Here is a 23,487-nt window from a genome sequence, read left to right as displayed (position 1 = left end):
ATTAAGTATAGATCTTTATTATGATTTATTATCCAGTAACTTTAAAAGCTACCCAAAGAGAATTTTTATGTTTTCTCACTGTCAGACATTTCAAGGAAGGTCTTAATGGCTTAAAAATTGAGCTGGATATTATTTTGGAGGAGTGGAGGCAATAAGTATGTTTATCCTGGCAGTTGCAAAACTGATATGTGCATATAACGTTCCATCCTCTTTGAGTGGTGAAAAGTGGCTGAGATGTCATGTAATTTGATATGGCTTTGAATTTTGCTCTTATGAACAGGCCTGCTAGTATAGCAGTCGCTGCTGATTTTTTTTGAAGTGGAAATATTTTTAAGTCACCATTTTGAGGAATGGTAGCTATGAGAAGAGAGTTGCCAGCTAAATTTCTTACATGCTGTTTATTTGGAATCTGTATTCCTATCACATGTGACTGCAGATTAGTTAAAGGTTGAATGTGTTTGTTTAAATATGTCCATCTTCACGTTGTATTAATTGTAGCTGTTACTGTGTCTATTGCAGAATAGTTATAATAGTTAGGCATCCTTATAAAAAGTGGAGTTTGTACACAGATTTAGAGCAGAGAACTTGTGAAGAAAATGCTGCCAAGTGTAGAAGTAGATACAGCTGCAGACAAGTATGTACAGCGATACTGTATGCAGATGAGGTTTATTGCCTCTCATTTGGGTTAGTGTATTAAAACCACAGTGCTATAGGAAAGGTGAGGCATTTAGCTTGTGATGAATCATTCCTTCAGCATACCTTGCATGCAGTTAGAGAATCTGAAGAGGAAGCCAGGGATGAGGCAGAGTGGGTATCAGGAAAGAGAAATTGAATTTTTGGTGTCCCTCAGTGCTTGCTGCATGTGTATTTTCATACAGGTTAATTATATGTGAAGCAGGTTTTTTTGCGTCTTCACAGATGCTGTGCAAGTGCTATGGACTGAATTGGCAAGAAATAGGTTTCTCCCATCTGTCTTTAGAGTCATGATTTTGATGTCATCTCTTCTGGTATAGGAAACCTTTTTGTTTGAGTTTACGGATGAAAAAAATGACAAGCTGTAAAAATGTCATGATTTACGTATATAAGTACATATGTAGAGATGTATCTTTGTTCCTAATTTTCTGATAGTCTCCATTCATTTTCCAAAGATTCCAGATCTAGCAATCTGCTGTAAGTTTCTGGCTGTGTGCTGGCACTTGTTATCAGAAGAGGAATAGCGAGAGGTCATTTGCAGTCCACCAAGTTACTGCTATGGTACCATTAATCAGCAGTTTTTGCAGTAAAGGCTCATAGTTCAAGTTGGAAAGAACCTGAGAATGTGTCTAGTCCAGCCTCCCACTCAAATTGGAGTCAACTGTGAGGTCAGATCAAGTTGTCCTGGGCTTGTTCTGGTTAGGTGTTGAAAACCTCCAAAGCCAGAAACTGGGTAACCTGTTCATTCCACTGGTTGACTGTCTTCACAACTGTTTCAGTTGTAGGTCCATTTTTAATTTTTTTTTCTGTCTGATCCACTTGAAAATCTGTTAAATGCATGCCAACTTTCAGTAACAGACTGAAAATCCACTGCAGTCCCATGTGAATTTTTCTTTTGCAACAAACAAATAAACCCTTTTTTGTAAAAAAAAAAAAAAAGCGCATTATCACATTTCAGCAAGTTTTAAACATTGCATATAACTTTTAACGTTGCTAATAATGGTTCTTTGGTTTAGTTTTTGGTCAAGAATCTAATGGCACTGTATTTGTTGTATTTATAATTAGTTATTAGAAGTGGTTCCTATGAGCCAATCAAGAAACAATTTGATAATTATGAAATTACATCTCAGTTTGAGAAACCAGTAATGTTGGATGTCTACAGCTGGTGACTACAAATCTATCAGTATTGATGACTTTTGGGGGGGAGTTTTCCTCTGTCTCCATGGACACAAATCCACACTGATGTGTTTTAGGTGTGTTAGTATGCCCTGCTACTATGCTCTAAGTGCTTTATAAGTGCAGCTATTTGGTTTCTGAATCAGAGGGGTAGTCTGTGACCTGCATTAAGTGCAGGAAGCTTGTCTATGTGCAGAATTGGTCACATAAATGAACTATAAGCTGTGTGAAATTTCCTTTTATGCTGCTCTTTGAAGAGGTCTTGTGTTCTTTAACTTCTGTATTACTAGTGAGTTTGTAATTTAGACGTTGAGTAAGATTGCTCTTGTAGCTTGAAACAAGGGGTTATAGAAAATTAGCTAAACAGCTTTTTATTCATGTTGTGGCATTATCAAGAGTAGAGGTACTTTCTGAGGCAAGAAATTATGATGCCCTTTAGATCTGATTAAAAGCTCCTGGCTTTATATGCCTTGGAGCTGTTACTTGAAATAAGAATAATCTGCACGTATAGCTGCTGTTGCTTCATCTGCAAAATTCAGAAATTTATAATCTACTTCCCATTCTTTTCCTCTGTTCTTTCTTTCCCTCCTGTTTTTCCTGTACTAGCACCCTTGTTATTGGGGGATTCTGAGCCCCTGGCTTGTTTTAAATCACATTGGATACAGTTGCACCACATCTCACACTCCACTTGTTTATCAGTGAGTATGCTGTATGTCCGTGTAAAGGTGTTCTAAATAAATCTTAAAAGAAAAAATAAAAAAACACATTTTAATTTTTGTTTGCAGTAATTAAGAACTTTTCTAGTTTTCTTCTATAATTTTTTCAGAAACTGTGATATGTGGTATTGATAGAAAATAATATCCAATAAATATGTTTTCAGACAGTTAAGACAAGAATTTTAAGCAATAAGAAATCAGTTGAGTGTAAATGAGTAAGAACTTCAGCTCACTGTCTGTGATTAGAATGGTTCTGTAGTTCTATACAAATTTTGTTCAGAGGTGGAACCTTTGAAGCTACATCTAGCTCTGTTGTCTTCCCAGGTTATTTTCATAAATATAACAGATCTTTGAAGCATCTGCTCAGCGTTATTCACGCTGTTGTGCTGTACTCTCTTTAATTACATAGCACTGTACAAGTAAGTTCCTACTTAAATCACTCAGTGGCATGTATCAATTAAATGAGAAAAAAAAATAAAGTCTTTTGTATCTTTTTTCCTAGATAGATAGTGCCTTCATTGAAGTTATTTCCAATTTGTGCATGTTGCCATTCCAGCACTTCCTATAAGCACCTCTCTTAAAAAGTCAATGTAGAAGTGACATCGAGATAAAACTTATTTGTGTCAGCTTCCTTAGATTTAAGTAAGGATGAATGTATTCACAGCTCTTGCTCTCATAGGCTTGATAGGCCTTTCACTAGTCTTTTCCTTGACTGCATTCTTTTGTTGTATTCTTAGAGGTATGTTTCAAAATGGTGCACGTAGAACAATTCTGTTGCTGTTTGTGTCTTATTTTCAGAAAGAATGATTTAATGACTATATTTTTCTTACATTAAAACCCTATCACTACTTAAACATAGCTTATTTCCAGGTGCTTTGTACGTAAAGTGAGAGTGAGTAATTAGTCCAAAAGTGTTTGGGTCAAGCTAAACAGCCTTCAGAATTTAATTGAAGCAAATTATTTTTATGAGGAAGTTGTGGTTTTCATATGAGAAGTACTGTTGATATACAGAAATATCACACAGGTTTGAGTATCCCTGAGGCGTGATTGGAAAATCAACAACTCCACATTGGAAGGGACTGTAGCTGCTAAAGCATATGGTGTTTCACTCTTTGAAGGAGGGTTTATTTGCACTTGATTTAGATTTGTTCTTAAGATAATTTGCTTTCTTTTAGAATGCAGGGACATTCTGCTTCCTGTGATTACAAAAGAGCTGAAGGAATTATTGGAACAGAAGGAAGATCAGCAGCTCCAGGTCCAAGAGAAGAAGTACTGTGTTGAATTACTCAATAGCATTCTGGAGGTTCTGAGCTGCCAAGACCCTGTAAGTACTGATGATGATGTAGATGGCCCAAGTCTGTTGTAAGCCTGAGCTGATTAGGTAGTAAATTATTGATGCTAATGAATCTCAGTTAAATTTTTAATACAAGTGAGTGGCAAACTGAACTTTTCTCCTATTTTTCATAAACTTAAGTGAAAGGGCAGTTGAGGTATTAAACATGAAGTACTAAAATCTATGCTATCTTTTTTTATTACTCAATTTTATGTTCTTTAGTCAGCTGCTGTAAATCACCATAGTATTATTAAAAGTAGTGAGGCTGCTGTGTTTTTTCCTAGCAGAGGTTTAGGCACTTTTAGTTTTGACTGGTAGAGATCAATGGAATATATACTGAAATGAATTAGGATATTATATCACCAAGCTGAGTATTGATGGTATTGGTGACACCAAGCTGAGTAGTGTCATTGACATGCCTGGGGGACTGGGTGCAGTACAGAGGGACCTGGACAACCTCAAGAGGTGGGCCTATGTGAAGCTCATCAGGTTCAACAAGGCCAAGTGCAAGGTCCTGAGCTTGGGTCAGGGCAACCCCCAGTATCAATACAGGCTGGGGGATGAAGGGGTTGAGAACAGCCTTGTGGAGAAGACTTGGGGTTACTGGTGGGTGAAAAGCTGGACATGAGCTGATAATGTGCGCTTGCAGCCCAGAAAGCCAACCATGTTCTGGGCTGCATCAAGAGCAGTGTGGCCAGCAGGGTGAGGGAGGGGATTCTCCCCCTCTAGTCTGCTCTTGTGAGACCCCCCTGCAGTGTGTGTCCAGCTCTGGGGGCACCAACAGCAGAAGGACATGGACCTGCTCAAGTGGTTCCAGAGGAGGCCACGAGGTGATCAGGGGCTGGAGCACCTCCCCTGTGAGGACAGGCTGAGAGAGTTGGGGGTGTTCAGCCTGGAGAAGAGAAGGCTCGGGGGAGGCCTTAGAGTGGCCTGCTAGTGATTAAAGGGGCTACAGGAAAGGTGGGGAGGGACCTTTATCAGGGAGTGTGGGGATAGGATGAGGGGTAACAGTTTTAAACTGAAAGAGGGGAGATTTAGATTAGATATAAGGAAGAAATTCTCTCCTGTGAGGGTGGTGAGGCACTGGCACAGGTTTCCCAGAGAAGCTGTGGCTGCCCCCTCCCTGACAGTGTTCAAGGCCAGGTTGGACGGGGCTTTGAGCAACCTGGGCTAGTGGAAGGTGTCCCTGCCCATGGTAGAGGGGTTGGAACTAGGTGATCTTTAAGGTCCCTTCCAACCCAAACCGTTCTGTGATTCTATGATTATTCTAAGTATTCAGAATAATCTTCATATTTAATCTTCTATCTTTTATTAAAACCTTTGTAGTTTCCGAAATAAATGTTCTTCAGTGTACAGATGTTGTAACTTATGGTTTCTGCTTTCAGCAATGTCTTTGTAAAACAGGTTACTCTTAACTATACTTCATTTTGAGTTTGTAGTTTCTTTCTTGGCTCCTGAAGTTTTTGAGCACTGTAGATATTGTGATCTGGGTAGTTGTTGTTCTCCATTTGAGAGAATATTGAATTGACTTTTTAGTCCCTTGTTTTTTAACGAGGAGTAGGTTATTCAATGAAGTTTCACAATAATTTGAGGAAGTTATTCTGAGAAAACCTCATAATAAATTAGATTAGGAAAGTTGTAATTTCTCCTGTGAGTATGTGCTGATTTCTCCTGAGCTATAGTTTTCTGATACAGGTGTTCAAACTTTGCAGGCGTTGGATGAAGGCAAGTTGTTATTTTAGTAACTTTTCACTATGGCTTCTTGGATTATTTTCTAGTAATGAAATCATTACTAGCATGTTGCTTGGTTTCATAAAAATCTTTGAGTGTGGAACTGAAGAGGCTTGACTGCACAGGGCAATGTTTTAATGGGTATTATGAGCTATTTTTCTCATTGTTTTAGGCATAAGCACTTCAGGAGGGTCGATACAAGGTGATACTTAAAAGGTATTGAACATTTGAATTTCAAATGGAATTCATAGGAGAAATGGTGAAAGCATGATAGGGCAGAGTGAAGTTATAAGTTTATAGGGCGATAATGTGAAGTAAACCAGTTTCGTTACTGTATACTTGAAAAGGTGAAATGCAGTGGTAAAACAAGATGGGTTAATACTTTCTGCATGTGTGCCACGTAATTTAAGTTTATTATAACAGTTACTGCCTATAGCAGCAGTAGCTGACAGGTCAAAGAGTTGTCAGTGCCGACTGAAAGTACAGGTTTGTAACCCGTGTTTGCATGAGTGAGAACATACGCAGAAGTAGTCAAATTCTTGTTGCTTGGTATACTTATATGTAGCCTCATGCAGTCTGACAACTATTTTGTAGATTGTAACTTGTCCAGTTTCCAAGAGTAGGAACTGACATATCCAGAATCGTGTAGAAACATGATGGGCTGTTTTCCAGAGAAGAAACATTTGAAGATGTAGGCTTTTTTAGAAGGCGTCTCATTTTATTTATTTCTCGAATTACTGTTTCTAAAGAGAAACACCCTTTCAACCTTATTCATATTTGAAGTGTGACTGTTGGCACAAAAGTAGATTTCTTGCTAATAAATATTTTTGTTCACTTTTGGAAATGCTTGCAAGTTTCCATCTGGGGGGAAAAAACCATTTTGAAGTACAGATAGATTATTCTTTTTTTTATTATTCCTCAATATTAGTAAAAACATAAAGCTTGAGGAATGGAAGATGACCTATACCTGAACTGATGCATGTCCTCTAGAAGTGTCTATAGTAATAAGGTGTAAATGAAGTGCCAAGATGATGGAAAAAAGTGTTTGTTTCAATAAATTCCATGTTTGAGAAGTTTGTAAGTCCTGGTTTTGCACAGTTCTGGGAGTGCATTAATGTATATATGCCTTAAGGACTTAAAAAAAAAAATAGACAAATACTTAAAATTTCATATGGGAGCATTTTAGTTGAAAAATACTTGGTTACTGTGGTGCTGCTGAGAGCTTTTCAGAAGCTCTTAATTTTTTTCCTTCAGATACTCTCCCTGGATATTACGCAAATGTTTAGCTGTGTTTAAAATTAAATGCTTTTTATCATTGTGGAGAACATTATCTTCAATAACAGGATTTTTTTTGTTAGTTTTTTTTTTCCCCTGATCAGTATGATGTGTATGTTGAAACACAGCTGGAAACCAGAGGTTTAATGGGTGATTGTACTCTTCACAGGTTTGGACTTCAGTCTTTCAACAGTCCAATTAAATTTATGTAATTTGTATAGAATGATGTTGATTGAAAGCATGTCATGCATTTTGTGCTTTTATTCCTGTTGAAGGAGGTAGCCAAGTAAAGCTTTTTGCATTATGACAAACGATGGCTTTTTAGGCAACATGTAACCCATTATGTCATGAAAATTGCTGAGAATTTACAACACATTTGAAATCCCCCTCCCACTGCCCCCCCCCCCCCCCCCGCCCTGCAATTCACATTTGTTTGAAGCAAGTGGCATTTCTTCAGTAGCTTTTTTTAAGGAAGGTAACTTGTAAACTGGAGATTGTCTGTGAGGGTGTTTGGGTGGCAACTAATTACAGATTGCTTTTGCAATAAATACTCATTAAATTCTAATATAAGGAGAAAAGTCCCTTGGAGTAAGTAGGTTTAAATCCAGTAGTGCTATCAGCATAATAAACTCCTCTGGAGGCATCGTATTCATGAGTATAAGAAACATTGTAGAATAGTTAGGATATCAGCAGAAGAACCAGATGTTTCTGTTGAGAAAAAGACATACCCTGGCATGCCTTCTGGCAATACAATTGCTGATCAGAGACAACATGGATATGTTAAGGTATATGTCATTAAATAAAGACTGGGTTTTTTTAACTACAGCAGCAAATGCGTGACTAGCATGAGTAGTTTCTTTCCTTGACAGAATCCATGGGTCATGGTCTCATTTTTTTAGCTATGCTAAACACTGGTCCTGACTTAGTACTAAAAATCTGCTTTTGAGATGACTTATCTGAAGGAGAAATAAAGACCAAAGTAAGGTAACACCTTCAATACAGCAGTATCTAAGGCATCAGACAGTAACTTGTCTTTAAGAGACAGTGCAGATTTCTCTTGAGTGCAACATAGATGTTTACTTTCCAGCTGAAGTGAGAAATCTTGTCTCAAGGATATACAGTTGTGACTTGCAATGGGATATACTTAGTATCCCATACTTGTGCAGGCAAATGGAAATGGTTCACTAGATTATGATGATACTACTATTGAGGTGGTCTCCTTCAGAATGCCTTCATTCAGGGTGATCTAGATATAGAGAATCGTTTTGGTAATTAACCATATCAGTTCTTATGGGATTGCACTTGAACCTTAGGATTAATACAATTTTCTATTGAACAATTCCTTTCCTGTATCTCTTAGTATCTTTCTAAGAAAATGGATGATTTGACCCGCTGGGGGAGAAACCTTCGGGTGTTTGTGGCAGATGCACTTTACAATATTAATTGTAAGCTTTGTCTTGAAAACACCGACATCTTGTCTGTATTTCTTCCATTTTTCCATCTCAATAGAGAAGTCTGGTTTTGGATTAGTGTTTTAAACTTTTTGTAAACTTAACTTTGATATTTTTGCATTGAATTTATCTTGTGAAAATCAGCAGAAGTAGAATTTACTCAAAGGACAGAAAAGAAGTAGCAGTAGTTCTGTGTTTTGTGTGGTCAAAATTTATATTGTGAGGTGATCATTGAAGTTGTTACAGAATTTTTGAAGAATGTATTCTCTTTGTCAAAGGAAAAGTTATTGTGATATTAGCAGCTCCGCTCTACTGTTTTGTCCTATGTTGTTTGGCCAGTGGGAACATGTGAATCATCAGATCCTTGTGTTCAAACACTGTTCCTTCAGCTGCCGTCTAGGTGCTGGGTTCTGCAGGTAGCAAGTACCTTGTTAAGAATGGTGGTTTATCTTAAGGACTTTATTTTTATGAATAGACAGTCATTGTTATGCATCTGGATAAGATGCTTATATTTTGTTTTAAATTGCTTCTACAGACAAACAACTTTTGGACATAGATGACATTGTTTGGAGTGAATCATGTCTAAATTAGCTTCACAGCTTCACACTGTGTGCTTTCAACACCTGTGAAATACAGTTAGAGCTCAGAACTGCAAGTTGTTGACAAAGGTCATGGTGAAATTGGTGACTTTTTGTTTCTGTTTTAATTAAAACTGCCTCCCTTTTCTCCCTTTACAACAACTTGGACACATGCTATCTGATGGCCCTTCCTAAAATGACTTTGTCTCTAATCTGACATATGTCCTGTAGTTCAACATTTACTGTATCAGAACAAGTTTTTGTTTATAGTGCTGACACAATTAAATGTAATGGTAAACTCCTTCTTTTGGAATCTAAAATAAAAACTTGGTTGAGACTACAAGTGGAAGTGAGATGTATAATCTTTTCCTGTTCTGTGCACACAGTAATTGGCAGCAGCTGCATTTTAAGCTGCTGATTACATTAGCAAACAAGTCTGGAAGCATTTTAGAGTTGTACAGAAATTTGTAAATCATTTGCCTAACTTATGGCAGATCTTAAGACTTTAGCAAAATAGAATTTCTAAGGAATTTAGTCAGGGAACCTGCATGTTCTTTTAGGGCTAGTTACCTTGTTCTTTTGCAGACAATTTTCAGTCAGAACAATGCATGATTATGAGCTACGTGATTTAAAAAGAAACAAAATCTTTAACCTTTTATGAGTACTCTTTTTTTGTATGTATGGCAGAGGGGGAACACAAAGTTAAAGAACTGGATGCATAAAAGAGTGAGCATACTGAATCTGGTTGGTATAGAGTTCATTTTCTTTGTGGCAGCCCATATGGTGCTGTGTTTTAGGTTTGTGATCAAAACAATGCTGATAACACACCAATGAAATTTTAGTTATTGCTGTACAGTGCTTGCACAGTGTCAAGGCGTTCTCCGTTTCTCACTCTGCCCCATGCCAGGAAGTAGACTATCATTGATAGGATGAAATATCAATGACTCTGAAGGCATCTGAGTTCTGTGAGAAAACTTCCTACCGCTGACCTGTATACCACCTGTGAGCTCTGATTGTTTCGTGGCTTGGTTACCTAGCAAATCCCTCTCAACAGTGAAGATAAGCATATGTTTTTGATGACCATATTCCACAAAATGGAATAATACAATTCATGTTTTCCAAGGGAGCATTTATATATGGTACAAGTTGTTAATTTAGCTTCTGAAGAGTCTTATGTTTAACCAAATGGACTGCAGCCAAATTGTGGGTTTTCCAGGTTTCACTAAAAAAGCATATGTAATCCTTGTGAAATATGATCTAAGAAAATGCTTGTTACAGTGGGTTGCTAGACTGCCTTCTGAAGCTAGAAACTGTTAGTTAAAATAAAAGCTGAAATCTTGTGTATAGGCAATGTGTGAAAACTATTTTTAAGTTAGCGGTGTCAGTATTGAATGCCTGATTGTTTCATATATTACCAAGAAGAAAGGCAGTCTCAGTTTCATAAAAGAAACCATTTTAAATCATTTGCTAACATTTTTCTGAGAATTCAAAGGCTTAGCAGAAAATAACCTTTGCATACCTGAGCATAATGTAATTTTTTTCAGGAAAAGTGTGTGATGTGCTACTTGTGAAATTAGGATAGAGCTCATCTTTAATGATGAAGTCATGGCTAAATGTTAAAATCATTATGTAATGTTCTGAACTGGTGCTAATAATGGTATAGCACACGCTGAAATGTGGAAGGATATGAAGTTAGGTTATAAGAGCCCTTATCTTTAAATTTTAAAAAAAAGTCAAACTAATAAATGACTTCCCTGTGCCCAAGGAAAGTGTGTAGAAGTGCTACTATGTAGTTTACAACTTCTGGCGGTTGATTTTTTTTTTTTAAATTACAGTGGTAATCAATATTATAAGAACAGCTATGATTAACGACTATATCTTGAATTGCAATGGAGGCCAAATCATAGAGTCATACGCTATTTCTTGCAGCACTGCAGATAACAATTCCAGCTGAGATGCCAGTTTTGATCTGGACATTTGGCATGGTGGCTGCATGGACAGAGTTCTAACCAGGGGGCTATTTAAGTGTTGCACTCCTTGCACTGAGACATAGTATCTTTCCTGGGTGAAAAGAAAATACTGTCTGCAAAGTGCATGCTGTGACTTTTAGTGCTTTTGGAGACTATTGTCAGAAGGGAGCCACTGTTATACCACGTAGCTTTGCATACCTTCAAATGAATATTACGAAGTATCAGCAAAAAAAAAAAATCTGTCATAGTTACTTTGTTTAATGTGGCTTCCCCTTTAATGGTGCTTTTTTTGCCTTGGCTGTGTGGGATGTTTTGCGAATGTCTGCATTAGCAAGGAATGTGTCACAACAGGAGTGTACCACTAGGTTTATATGGTTCGTTGTAGGGCTACTGATGAATCTCTAGCCCCACAACAATGCACTGTAGGTTTTTATTTTTAATTTCACTGTTATTTGCAGTGCGTTTAAAATAGAAAGAGACAATGCACTGTATTGTTTTAATATTATTTGATTGGCATAAACCTTAAAGTTTGCCTATTGGGAAGCAGAGGAGAGATGGAAGAGAAAGCGGTTTTGTGAAAGCACTCCAACAAATGTGTCTTCTCTGCAGCAACTGTCAGGTGTGGTCTTTTTAAAAATGTGGGACCACACCAGAGAAATTTAAATTAAAAAAGGAAAACAACAACCACAAATAAATTATTCTGTGAATACATTGTTCATTTATAGAATATAGTAACTTTTGAAATGCTGTGACAGACAAGAAGATCATTTAAGCTTACATGTGTCATAGTTGAAGGACACAATAGAACTAAATGGTAATAGTAAATAAATGGCTAGATAGGAGGAAGGTCTGTATTCAAGGCATGCTGGCCTGATCCAGGTTAATCAAAACAGGAGAAAGAAAGGAGACAATGCTGGATGTCTCAGAGGGAAAACGGAGTCAGAAGCAGTTTTTCCTGGGGTGGTGTTGGAGCTCAGCCACTAAAATATTGTTAAGAAATCACCATGGCTTCTGTGATTGTGGTGTTCTTTTCATACTACATGTGGTGTTAAAGAGGTACCTTGTTTTGTGTAACCTAATATTTTTTTATTTCTATTAGACATTTGTTTAGACTTTTTCTTTCCTTGATTGTTGCAGGACACTTTCCAAAGTTGTCTAGTGATTAGAGTAAGGTCAGTGAAATTGTTGAATATAAGGTTATACCCCTCTGCTCAGTGTTTTCAAATAAATAATCAAATATCCTTTTGCAGGCTACATGCCAGAGGTACTTGTCATTTGATGTGAGTTAGTGAATATTTGCCGTTGGGCTGCAAAGATCACTCAACACTTGGTGCTGCCAGGCGCGGGTCTCTAGTGCGCTCTCAGCCAGCCAGATTGACCAGGGCCAAAGAGCAGACCGACTTCAGTTTGTGCCTTCACAAGAACTGCAAAGTGAAATGAAGATTACTTTCTCCCTTAATAATTATATACTTTGTGACTGCAACCGAAGAATATTACTGAGCTCCAGGCCACCCTGAGGGCCATTGACAGATGTGGAGAACGATGATACAATTCGCCTCAGTTATATATTGCCAGGGTGTTGCTATTATGTTATAGGCTGCTCAGTTACTGGGATAACACAAGTCCCTTGAGTGAGGGATGGGGAGTGACTATTTGAAACAAAAAGTAGTTGCGGGATAGATAGGGCTAAAATTGGACAGTGCCACTTCAAATTATTGTTCCACTGAAACTGATGAAACTAAGGAGCAGTGTGAGCAAGAGTTAGTGTTCTTTCAATAGTATGATTATATTATACAACTTGAACTGTCAACATGGAAATAACTGGTTTCTTCTCTCTTCTACAAGAGATACGGATTTAATACCAAAACCGTTTGTTTTTGTTTACAGGCATCAACTTATCATCATATTCAAGAAATAATGGTACAGTTACTACGCATAGTGAACAGAACTGTTATTACAATGGGACGAGAAGATCCTTTAATTGTGAGTCATATGCTAATGTATTTTTAATGCCTTGAAAGTAATTTTATAGTTATCCTGAAAAAATGCAAATACAGTATCTGTGGAGTCCTTGTTTGTGGACTTTTTTAGATTTAAAATACGAGGTCTAAAGCTTTATTCTTTTTTTCATTCAGCTGTGTCCCTGTAGTGTCTTTTGAAGTGTAGGTGAATACTGCGAGATTTGTGCATGCTTTAAAAAGCCAAATGCTAAATCTAAATTTAATTGCTGTTTGCAAAAAGAAGAATGTTTTACAAACCTGCATAAAGGGCACACTTTAACACATTGAAAATAGTGTATCTACTAATGTAAAGTGGAAATGTCTGTAAAACTAGGAAAAAAAAAAAGCTATTCTGAATAGCTTATATAAAGAATTGGTGGATGCTCTGTTTCTCTCAATTTTTCCACATGATTTACTTTTTGGTGGGTTAGAGTTGCTATGGAACAGTTGCTGTTCCTGGCTCTGTTTCTGGAGGAGGAAGATACCCTATGTGCACAGGGAAAATACCTGGTGATGCACTGGCACAGAGCACTCGCCAGAGATTTTTGTGGAGGTTCCATGGTTTGAGGGTTATATTCAAGGACAGATTCTGCAATTTATTCATATTTAATTACATATCTCATGAGTACTCCTCTTGATTTATACTATTTCTGAGAATGCAAGCTAGTTGTGTTCAGCAGGAGTTACAGAACTTTGCCCATCAGATTACGCATTTAAGAGAAGATGTATATTAATTGTTAATCTTCAGAGAATTACATTATTCTGCAAAATCATGAGCAGCATTTACTTGATTGTTTTGGCCACAGGAGGTACTTGAATGTCTTTTAAAATGTACTTCGTTTCCTTGTTCATTTCTGTTGGAAAACCAAATTAACAGTTTTAGATCATTGCCAGTTAGAGCATGTGTGTCTCCTAATGATTAATGTCCTGACTGAGTTCTTTAGAGGAGATACTTGCCAGTGGTTGCTTCCAACTTTCTGGTGGTGGATCTGAAAGTTTCAAAAATCATATCATTAACTGTTTATCAGAACTCCAGTCTGTTGTTACTCTGTGTGTAACCCTCTGGTATGTATGCACGGTCATAAGAGGAAGAGGTTTTGAATAAAGACCCAGTGAACCTTTCAGTGTTTGAAAATATTTTATGTACTTGTGAAGAAAGCATCATATGAGCGTCATGGATGATGTAATCAATATATTAAGGTGCATTTCTGGATACTGTAAACAGTAAATGAAGAAGCAAAATGAAACTGTAGGAAACATTAGGAAATCATTAGGAAACAAGCTGGTTACAGTCAATTGAAATGGCTTGGAAAATATGTTTGGTTTGTGGTTTGTTTTGGTTTTTTTAAACTCTCATCTGTAATTTATTCAGCTGTTTTTACCTAAAAAGATCAAATCCAGTGTGAATTTTGAAATGCAGATGTCTGAATGCTAATAATGCTCATAAGCACCTGTGCATGTGTTTATTGGTCATTTTAGAGGTTTATCAATGCAGAATTAAAATAAATTACAAAGTTTTCTAGAGCTGAGGCAAGATCTGTTAACAGTATTTTACGTTTGACATGAAGAAATTGTAATGAACAAAATAGTCTTTTGCATTCAGAAAGAACTGGTGAAATAAGGTTTTTTTCATGCTGTGTGCACTACCTTCACTTCAGTCAGTTAATTTGCAGGTTTGCTTTAAAACTTCTTCAGAAGGCCCAACTGGTTGAAATCATGAATACTTAATCTTTTAAAAAGGGCGCAGATAGTCAGGCATGATGGCCTTCTGCAGAGTGCTTAGGTGAGCTAAAGTTGCCAAAAGTATGGTGAACTCTGCAAGTATGGGTGGGACATATGGAATAGCTGCAGGCAGACTGTAGCTGGTGTTATGTGGATATGAGTGACATTTCAAATTGGACTACATCTGTTATTTACTTCCAGGAGAACAGAAGGTTACTCTTTAGAATCTTGAATCTGTTACTATGTTTCTGACTATTGCAAGTACTTTTATTATCTTTTGCTGTGTAACTTTCTAGAATTTGAAAATGGTGTGAAGAACAATGCTACTACTATGTTATACTAATAAAAACAATAGTTACAATTTACAAGACCCTAATTCCTTGCAAATTTAAATGTCTTGCACCTGGTAGATTACTGGATTTTATTTACCTGAGTGTTTTTGCCTTCTGGCAGGGATAAGCAGGTTCATTTTCATATTCAGGTGTTCTTTTCACAATCCTCTAGCTTATTGGTGGAGGAAGAGTTAAAAGGATTTTGGGTTACAGTTGCCTTTATCTTTTCTTGCTACAATGCAAGTTGAATCTAAGGGGAGGTGTTGCCTTGTGCTCAGCTGGTAACAGCATGCTGTGGGCTTTGTTCATGTAATTACTGGAAAGAGTCAGGCTAAGGATATAATCCCTTCAGGAGAAGGTGTTGGTGATGGAAAAGTGATTTGGCTCTCTGCAGCTACTGCAGAGAAGACTTAAATACCACTCTTGCCTTCATTGGGATGTTTTGGCAGTTGAAGGCTTTAACACCTGCTTCATTATTTTCACTATTTAAAAAAACCCAAACCAAGAAAAGCCCTGACTGTAGTTGTGGAAGTGCTGCTAAACTTGTAATAGAGAGGGACAAGTTTATTGTCTGAAAATGGCTACTCAAGCTTTATCTTGAAATTTAGAGTTTTAGTTAAAGGGCATTGTGATACAGTGAAGTCTTACTACAGTAACTGTAGAAGTAAAATGTACAGATGCATGTAGAATACAGAAGTACTTGATTTTGGTATTGGCTTGATTTGTTAAACAAAAATATCATAAATCCACCATATACATTTTAAAGCTTTCCTTTGGCACTCCCAAACTTGGTTTTGTTCACAATATCAGCTTAGCATGATGAAAAGAGTGTAGTTATGTTATACAGAAAAGTTTTTAGACTATTTTTGTAAGATATTGTACAAATAAAGAATTTACTGAAAACAGTGTGCTCTATTAACCAAAGCTACTCTAGATAGCATACATCCACAAAAAACCCCCAAAAAACTCTTTGGGAAATAATGACCAGAGAAACCATTTTGCAGAGCTGCTATGGTTGGAGAAGGATATATTTAAATATACACATGGTCAAGCTAAAAGTTACAGCTGTTTTTTTCAGTATTCAAATTCAAATTGAAATCCTTTCTCTACCTAGAAAAGCTGCAGAATGATTCCATAAAAGACCTGTTTATTAATTTCCCATTCATTTTTATTTTCCAAAGAACAATCGTTCACTTCTTTTGTAATCTAAATGTTGTTTGTTACGAGTTGACTCCTGAAACCTAAGAAAAATACCTCATTTTATTGCAAAAGATAACATCACATTTCAAGAACCTAGAAATTTACAAAACATACATTAGATAATGCAGTTCATTAGGAAGATGTTTTGTATCTAAGCTAGCATAAATACTAAGTATTGTGGTTTTTTTGAAAGAGCTATAGTGCACAAAACTTTAAAAAGCCCTATATGAACTGCTGTTACATGATGGAGAGAAATTAATTATTTTATTCATACATTCTGAATTTTTAAAGAAAGTTGACTCCATAAAACAGCAATTTCAGATACAGTGATTTTGGAATATGCCATGTTCTGTGCAATGTTTTATAAATACCATATTGTAGTTGTCATTTAAATGTCTTTCAGAGAAGCTTACAATATTTTGTATGCAAGTGCTGTGAAGTAGCTGTGGTTTGTTTTGGGGGTTTTTTGTTGCTTTGTGTCTTTTGTGATTTTTTTTTTTTTTTTTTTTAAACTTTATTTAAGAGCGTGTTTATATTTCTAACCTTTATTTCCTACTCTGGGAGCTGGTTTTAGGCATTACACGGTAATTTTCTAAATCAGAGAGGTTTTTATAGCCAGTACTATTACCTTCTAACAATACCAATTTCTATTGCTTTTTCAGTCTTGACATCATAAATTGCATAGTGTGTATCTGGTAATTTTTTAATTCTCTATATGAAATACTAATGAATTACTAAAATATTTTTTAAATATTAAACAATAAAACAAAAAGCAATGCTTACATCTTAGATTTTCACATAGGTTAGATTCTCCAGTTATGCATTACAAAGCTATTAAATTTTAGGTACTTTGTGTTGCTAGGATATACAAATTTCTGTTAAATCTAAACAAAACATACAACTAAGCAGTCTTACCCTCTTGCTCTGGCTGATGCATACCACGACTGACTCTTTCCCTCTGTTACCTTTTAATGTAACAAATAACCATTGCTCCAATGTTGTCTTCAAAATGTTATGTAGAAAGCCTATCGCGTGTGACGTACTGTAGAGAAGACTGGGTATAATAACGTCTTGCGTTTAGTAGGTGTGGTTTTATTGTGAAACTATGATGCTATTCTTTTGTAGGAATAATTTACTTCTGTCCTACTTTGTTTTCAGTTGAACTATTGCATGGTTTTGTTCATGGTAGTCAGAGCCTTCTGCGATAAAAATGAGAGTGTTCTGGCTTTGTTTCAGATAAGTCTTTTGTTTGTATCTTAAATATCTATTTTAGAACTTGGCTGACTGTTGCAACTACAGCTGACTCGAAAAAAAATGTCTTTTGTTGTACTGAAGTCCTGAAGTAGAGAACTCTAGCAGCAACCTTTCTGAAGGACAGTGCTTCAGCAGAACTGTAATTTCATGTTTTCTTTCAAGGAAAAACAGATGTCTTGAAGGGTCTGAATTTGAAAACACTGAACAGAGGGTAGGCTGAAAGAATGTTCTTAAATTGCAGCACCGGGAGCTGAGGGTCAGCTGGCCTAGATACCTTAAGTGTTTCCCTATTGCTGTGTGTGCATGTGTTAAAAAGAGACTTTCATAACCATATATGGATAATCCATACTTCACTGATTGAGACACAATTGAAAAACAAACTGATTGAGGAATATAGAAAACAAAGGCTAATTTTGATTGGGAGATTAATTATTAAAAATTGTCTACAGTTCTGAATTCCATCAAGATCAGACATGAAAATGTAAAACCTACAAACATTTAAATCATTATCGGATTTTCAGAAGTTTTGGTGTTTCTTCAGATCATAAGAAAGACTTAAGAGTCTTACTTACAGCTGTCTTTGGTTGGCCTCTTAAACTAGAGTATTTCTGTTCTTGCATAGTTTTACTGTCCCCAGGAATTGATTGGTGCAGTGTGGTGAACCAAAATACTGTGTTTTGCTTAAATTCAATAATCTGGATTCTTTGAAAATATATTGAAGGCATCATGCTCATTATGTATGCAAATCCAAAATCAGACAGGTTAAAATGAGCTTTTTTGTGCTTGTTAACAAAAAGAAAGACAAAAAGATTGCTTTCATATAATAACAAATTACTGAAAATGAGTTTACTACAGAAAAAAGCTTACTGGTTTTGCTAGTGTTACGCCTGTTAGTATTGCTTATTATTATACCTTTACCACAGAGGATATTAATCTTAAAATGTTATTTTAATACACAAGAAACATTTACACACTAATAAAACCTTCATTATATCAGAGACAAATGCAAAATAGGAATGCGGTTGTCATACAAGCGTAAGCAGTACATGTATTTTGGTGTAATATAATGATGTCTTCTGATGTAATAATTCTTACCTTTGTTATACCCACAAATTATTATTGAAGAGCTTTTCTGTCTCACTAAAGGCATCTTTTTTGCTAGTAAAAATTATATAAGGCTTTTCCTCTGAAAAGCCTCTAAAATAATGATAATTTTGTGCTTGTCATTTCTACACTGATTGAACTTAACATGGAAATATTTTTTAAAACTGTTAGTCCTTTGGAATTTTGATAAATTAAGCCATGTTACATAGCATACTCTGTTTGAAATGAAGACAAGTTTTATCAAAAAACTTAGTTCTTCCAGACAAAATTCTTCTGTGAAAGATTGTTTTTAATGTGTTTTCAAATGTGTAGTTAACCCTAAGAATTTAAGGAACACAGAAGTGTACAGAAAGTGTACAGAAATTTTTAACTAACATTGCACAATTAATACAATATGATTTAGAAAAATAGGATCCAGTGGTTAATCCCTGGATTACCCTGGCACCATTGGAACTAATTAACCAGAGTCACTTCTAAGAAAAGGTCTGCAATACATTCCACTAAACATGAAATACATTATTTAGGCTTTACCATGTGCCCTTTAAACTTGCTTTGGAAAACTTTTTCCTCTCTGCCCTCCATCTGAAAGGTGATTGTGTTTTCATGAGCAAAATAATAGTCTCATCAACCCTAAATTAGGTTACATGGGCATACCCTGTGCTAGCTGGTAATTCAGCTATTTTTGAAGAAAGGAAATAGCTGCCTTGACACATGTTAAAATCTTTTCAGCATGTATAATTTTTTTATATAATACAGATGAGTTCATTAAATATTTTTTATGATCAATTTTGTATCAACTTATATCTTAAGGCCAAAAAACCGTATCTTGGGATATTTCGGTATAGTGACTCAGGTCTTAAATGGACAAACTGGGCAAGTGGTTTAGAAGGACAGTAGCTGAAGTGGTTATTCCCCTCTATTCAGCAATTGCGTGATGACATCTGAGGCATTATGTCCAGTTTTAGGCTTCCAGGTAGATGAAAGACATCAATTTACTCGAGGGTGACCACCAAGATGACTGTGGGCTGCAGCACATAACATGTGAAGAGAAGCAGGGAAAATTGGATTTGTTGTCTTCAAGAAGTGAAGGCTTAGGAGAGAGGTCTTATTATCTGTCTAATTCTTCTTGAAGGTGTATTTGGATAAGGCAAGATGTAATGGACACAAGTTACAACATAGGAAATTCAGGTTAGATGTTAAGAAAAAATTTGGAAAATTTGGGAAAAAGCTTGCCCCAAGTGGTTATGGATTCTTGTCTTTGGAGATACTCAAAACTCAAATTCACCTAATTGGACCTTGCTTGACTAGGGGGTTAAGACTGTAATTACTGAGATATTCTCTTGTTTTATGATTTTGTGATTCTTTCCAGAGAAGCCTGTTAAATGGCTGAAACTTCTAAATGGTTGCTTTTTAAATTGAACCAATAAAAGGACAGAGTTAAAACGTATCCTGAAATTCTTTTTTTGTTGTTGTTAAATATTAGAAGACAGCAACAAAAATATTTCAGTGGGAATGTTGAAATAGTTGTAATCGCCTCCTTTGAGGAGAGATTTGTTTGAACAACGTAGATGCCCCTGAATTTGTTCTTGATTATGTGGTTTGTTTAAACATCAGTGAAGTTCTTTTAGTCTGTGGTGCTTCGAAATAGGAAATGAAGACTCTCTGACACTCCTAGCTTTGTCTACCATTGTTTTTTAAGGTAGAGATTTAAACCTCATTATTTTTGGAAAGTTGAAAAAAAAGTCTTTACAAAGCATATGAAAGTATCCTCGGAAAAAATGAGAAAGCTTCCTTTTGAAAGTAACATTTTCTTTTTGAAAATAGTATCTCCATGCACCTTTATTCAGTGAGATGATTTAAGTAAATTCAATTCTTTTGATTTTTCAGATACTCTAATTAAACATTCTTTAGCTTTGTGATTTTGTAATAGCACACTTTCAGGTGTGTGCTTTCAAATGTTCTAGAGTCTTTTGAAATGTAAAAGGATCCGTAAGGAAGTCAAATCCACCAGAAGCATTTTCTTTTCACCTTTTTTGTTTTTCTCCTTAACTCCTTTTTCTCGGGAGCTGGATGATCAGATGGTAGCTTCTGAGGTGAAGCTGAAGCTGGATTTTGCTCTTCATGATCCAGTGTTTTCAAAATCTGATGAAATCTTCCTTCTTGTTGTCTGAAGTCATATTCTACACTATGGAAAAATGAAGACATTTAAGCTAGTAAGTGAGAAATACCCGCTTGTGGAAAGGATGCTTACATCATTAGAATAATTTGGCATTATTCGATATTAGAGCCTGGTTAAAACACAAGGGTGTATAGGTTGCTCCTTTGAAAATAAATTAATCTCTTAATCTCTTCTGAGGGAAACCTTTTTCTTTATATGAGTTAAGAACTCCAGCATTGTTCCCAAAACAATGGGACAAAAATTAAGGGAGGAAAAAATGAAAATGTACTAGGGTGACCTTTCAGTGCGTTTCATTCATGTTAGTTTGATACTGTAATCTAACTCAGTTGTATGCTTGGCATGAATTCAGAACTCTCACATGCTTAACTTTGTTAAATGTGAATGTCTCCCACTAGGAGACCTGCTAGGACCAAAAATATATGAAATTAAGCAAATATGTAAGTCTTTGACATAAGTGGTATTAGTTGACAGGAAAGTAGAATGTAACTGATTTTCTCCATTGAAACTCATAATTATTATTGATGTAAAATGAGTGCCGAGATGTTAATTATATAAGAGCAGGTATGTGCATGGAAATAAACGTAACATTCAAAAGAATCGACATGGACAGTGATTAAGTGGTCTGATGCAACCAGTAGACTTTAATAAAAACAAAGAAAAAGCAGCAAACGAAAAAAATGCAGTGCTGTATGGTTTTTCTTTATTTCAACCACCTTTTCTGGGCAGGAGAGTGGGAGTTGTATCAGCTATATCTGCTGTGGAGGTTTTAGCATGTGGAGGGGAGAGTAGAAAGGAGCTCATTCTATCTTCCATAATGCAAGCTCTTTGGGAGGAAAAGGCATTATCAGAGGAATGTTGGGCTGTCACATTAAAGCCTTTAACCTGATTTGGGCACTGAGTAGAAGAAATCTGTGAAATTAGTAAATAGGAATATCTTTAAACACTATTAATTGTGAGTATTCGTAAGTATATAGAAATCCATAACCATTGTTGAATAATATGTTAAAATTAACTAGAAGCTTTTTCCCCTTATAATTAATATGTTTGGGGGTTTTTACTGAAATAAACTAAGTCAGCTGGCAAAAAGAAAGCCATAGGATTATTCTAGTTTAGAACTGAAGAGGGATCTCTGGACAAGGAGCAAAACATAATAAATACAAACAGTAGAAAAAAATGGTATAAATGACAAATTTGGTCAGTGTCTCTTCAGTTTTATCAGCTTATTGCTAAAACTGCAACTTAATGCTTTTCAGCAGTCACAGATCACAAGTGCTGGAGAATGAAATGTTTGGTTTATAGCATATTATATTTATATCCTTACATAGCATATATAAGGATAGCATCTGCTCATGTTCATTTTTTCTTCCCTTCTTCAGAGTTTCTAATTTCATGTTGAAGACATCATCTCTAGAGGCAAGAGGTCATTTAATACTGTCCCTTATCTGCTGAGATAACTGTTTGTTTTCAGTTGCTGCTTGCATTTGTTTATTATAATACAAATGTTTATCTTACAGGATCTAGACTGAAAGTTCCAAGGCAGCTAACATGAACCTTCTGGATAGTCAATGAAGCTAAATTTACAGCCACTGTATACCTGGTTGCTGTTAGACTGAAAAGCTATTAGTTACTAATCAGTGTAATCCACACTTGTATTCATAGGAAATTAGTATATTGTTTGACTCAGGAACTGCTTAAAAGGTTCAAGATGGTTCAGTGACAAGCCAACATTCCGCTTGTACAGCGTTTGAATCGCTGATGCATTAGGTTCTTTAAGAACAAGAAAATGGGGAGCAAGACAAAACACTTGATTCTATAATTAACGACAACAGTGATGCTACATTAGTGGAAAAAATACTTGTGTGGATTTTTTAGGCTACGTAAAACACAGAAATTGTATGGGTTTGTCTAGAGCAAAAACTGGTAACAGTTACTTCTTTCAGAATGTTGTCTAATGAATATGTTATGAACTTCAAATACTCATTACTCAGAATGCTTTATTCATAACCATGTCTTGTGGAACATCACTGTAAAGTGAAAACTATTGTTCCCTTGCCGTCTAATGTTTTGTCTCTTAAAACTAGAAACTCTTTAGAGGCACTGTGTACTTTCGTATGTAGTCTACTAATCATTGCACCATAAGCCTCCAGGCATGGTATCATTATAAACTATCTAGTAAATCAAAAAGGCACATCAGTGTTTTGTTACTTGCTCTATTCTTTTCTTCGGATACTTGTGCTTGTTGCTCAGGATCTTTCCTATATTTAAATTTGATTCATGTAAAAAATGCAGTGTGAAAAACACTTCCATGTGAATTCATTGTATCCATAAAAAAATTTGAAGTCATCGTGCTTACAAACTGGCAAAGATAATAGTCTGTCATATTCTTTCAAATAAAGGAGAAGTTCTCAACCTGAAAGAGAAATTCTTTTACCCTTTATTTTTGTAAATGTAAACATGTTTAAATACCCCAAACCTCTGGAATACTAATATATTTGTATATCTTTGAAGGGATAAAAAATTTCTAGGAGATGTTTCAGATCAACTTCTCCTTAATTTTTCAGTGTCATGTCAAACTTCAGTACCTGATCTTCACAATATGTGACTGGCAAGTTCATTTTCCACTGAGCTTCTTAATAAAAATAAACTTTAAAACAGTACAGCACATCAGAAATGTGGTATGTATAGCAAGGAAAACAAGCATGCAGTTGCAGTAAGCAGCTCATCAACTGCAAAGTCCTTTAAGTAAAGTGTCCCTCACAAAAAGGAATCAAAA

At 35.9% G+C, this 23,487-nt stretch overlaps 2 protein-coding genes across 5 annotated transcripts in view; one reads left to right on the top strand and one right to left on the bottom strand.

The window, feature by feature from the left end:
- The window catches only part of DOCK2 (dedicator of cytokinesis 2), a 203,938-nt gene that overhangs the window by 60,310 nt on the left and 120,141 nt on the right, over positions 1 to 23,487 (top strand). For both annotated transcript variants that reach the window (XM_074883294.1, XM_074883292.1), the window contains 2 exons: positions 3,761 to 3,909; positions 12,811 to 12,906. In XM_074883294.1, coding sequence (XP_074739395.1) covers positions 3,761 to 3,909; positions 12,811 to 12,906 — 245 coding nt within the window. The remainder of the gene's footprint in view (positions 1 to 3,760; positions 3,910 to 12,810; positions 12,907 to 23,487) is intronic.
- INSYN2B (inhibitory synaptic factor family member 2B) overlaps positions 14,043 to 23,487 on the bottom strand; it is a 44,350-nt gene continuing 34,905 nt past the window's right edge. For 2 of the 3 annotated variants that reach the window (XM_074883296.1, XM_074883295.1), the window contains one exon: positions 14,043 to 20,720. In XM_074883296.1, the coding sequence (XP_074739397.1) occupies positions 20,534 to 20,720 (187 nt within the window). In that variant the 3' untranslated portion in view covers positions 14,043 to 20,533. The remainder of the gene's footprint in view (positions 20,721 to 23,487) is intronic. The other variant, XM_074883297.1, reaches the window with a different exon arrangement.

The sequence above is a fragment of the Strix uralensis genome, chromosome 14 (assembly GCF_047716275.1).
Source record: "Strix uralensis isolate ZFMK-TIS-50842 chromosome 14, bStrUra1, whole genome shotgun sequence".
Taxonomy (NCBI): domain Eukaryota; kingdom Metazoa; phylum Chordata; class Aves; order Strigiformes; family Strigidae; genus Strix; species Strix uralensis.
This window is presented reverse-complemented; position numbering and strand designations above follow the sequence as displayed.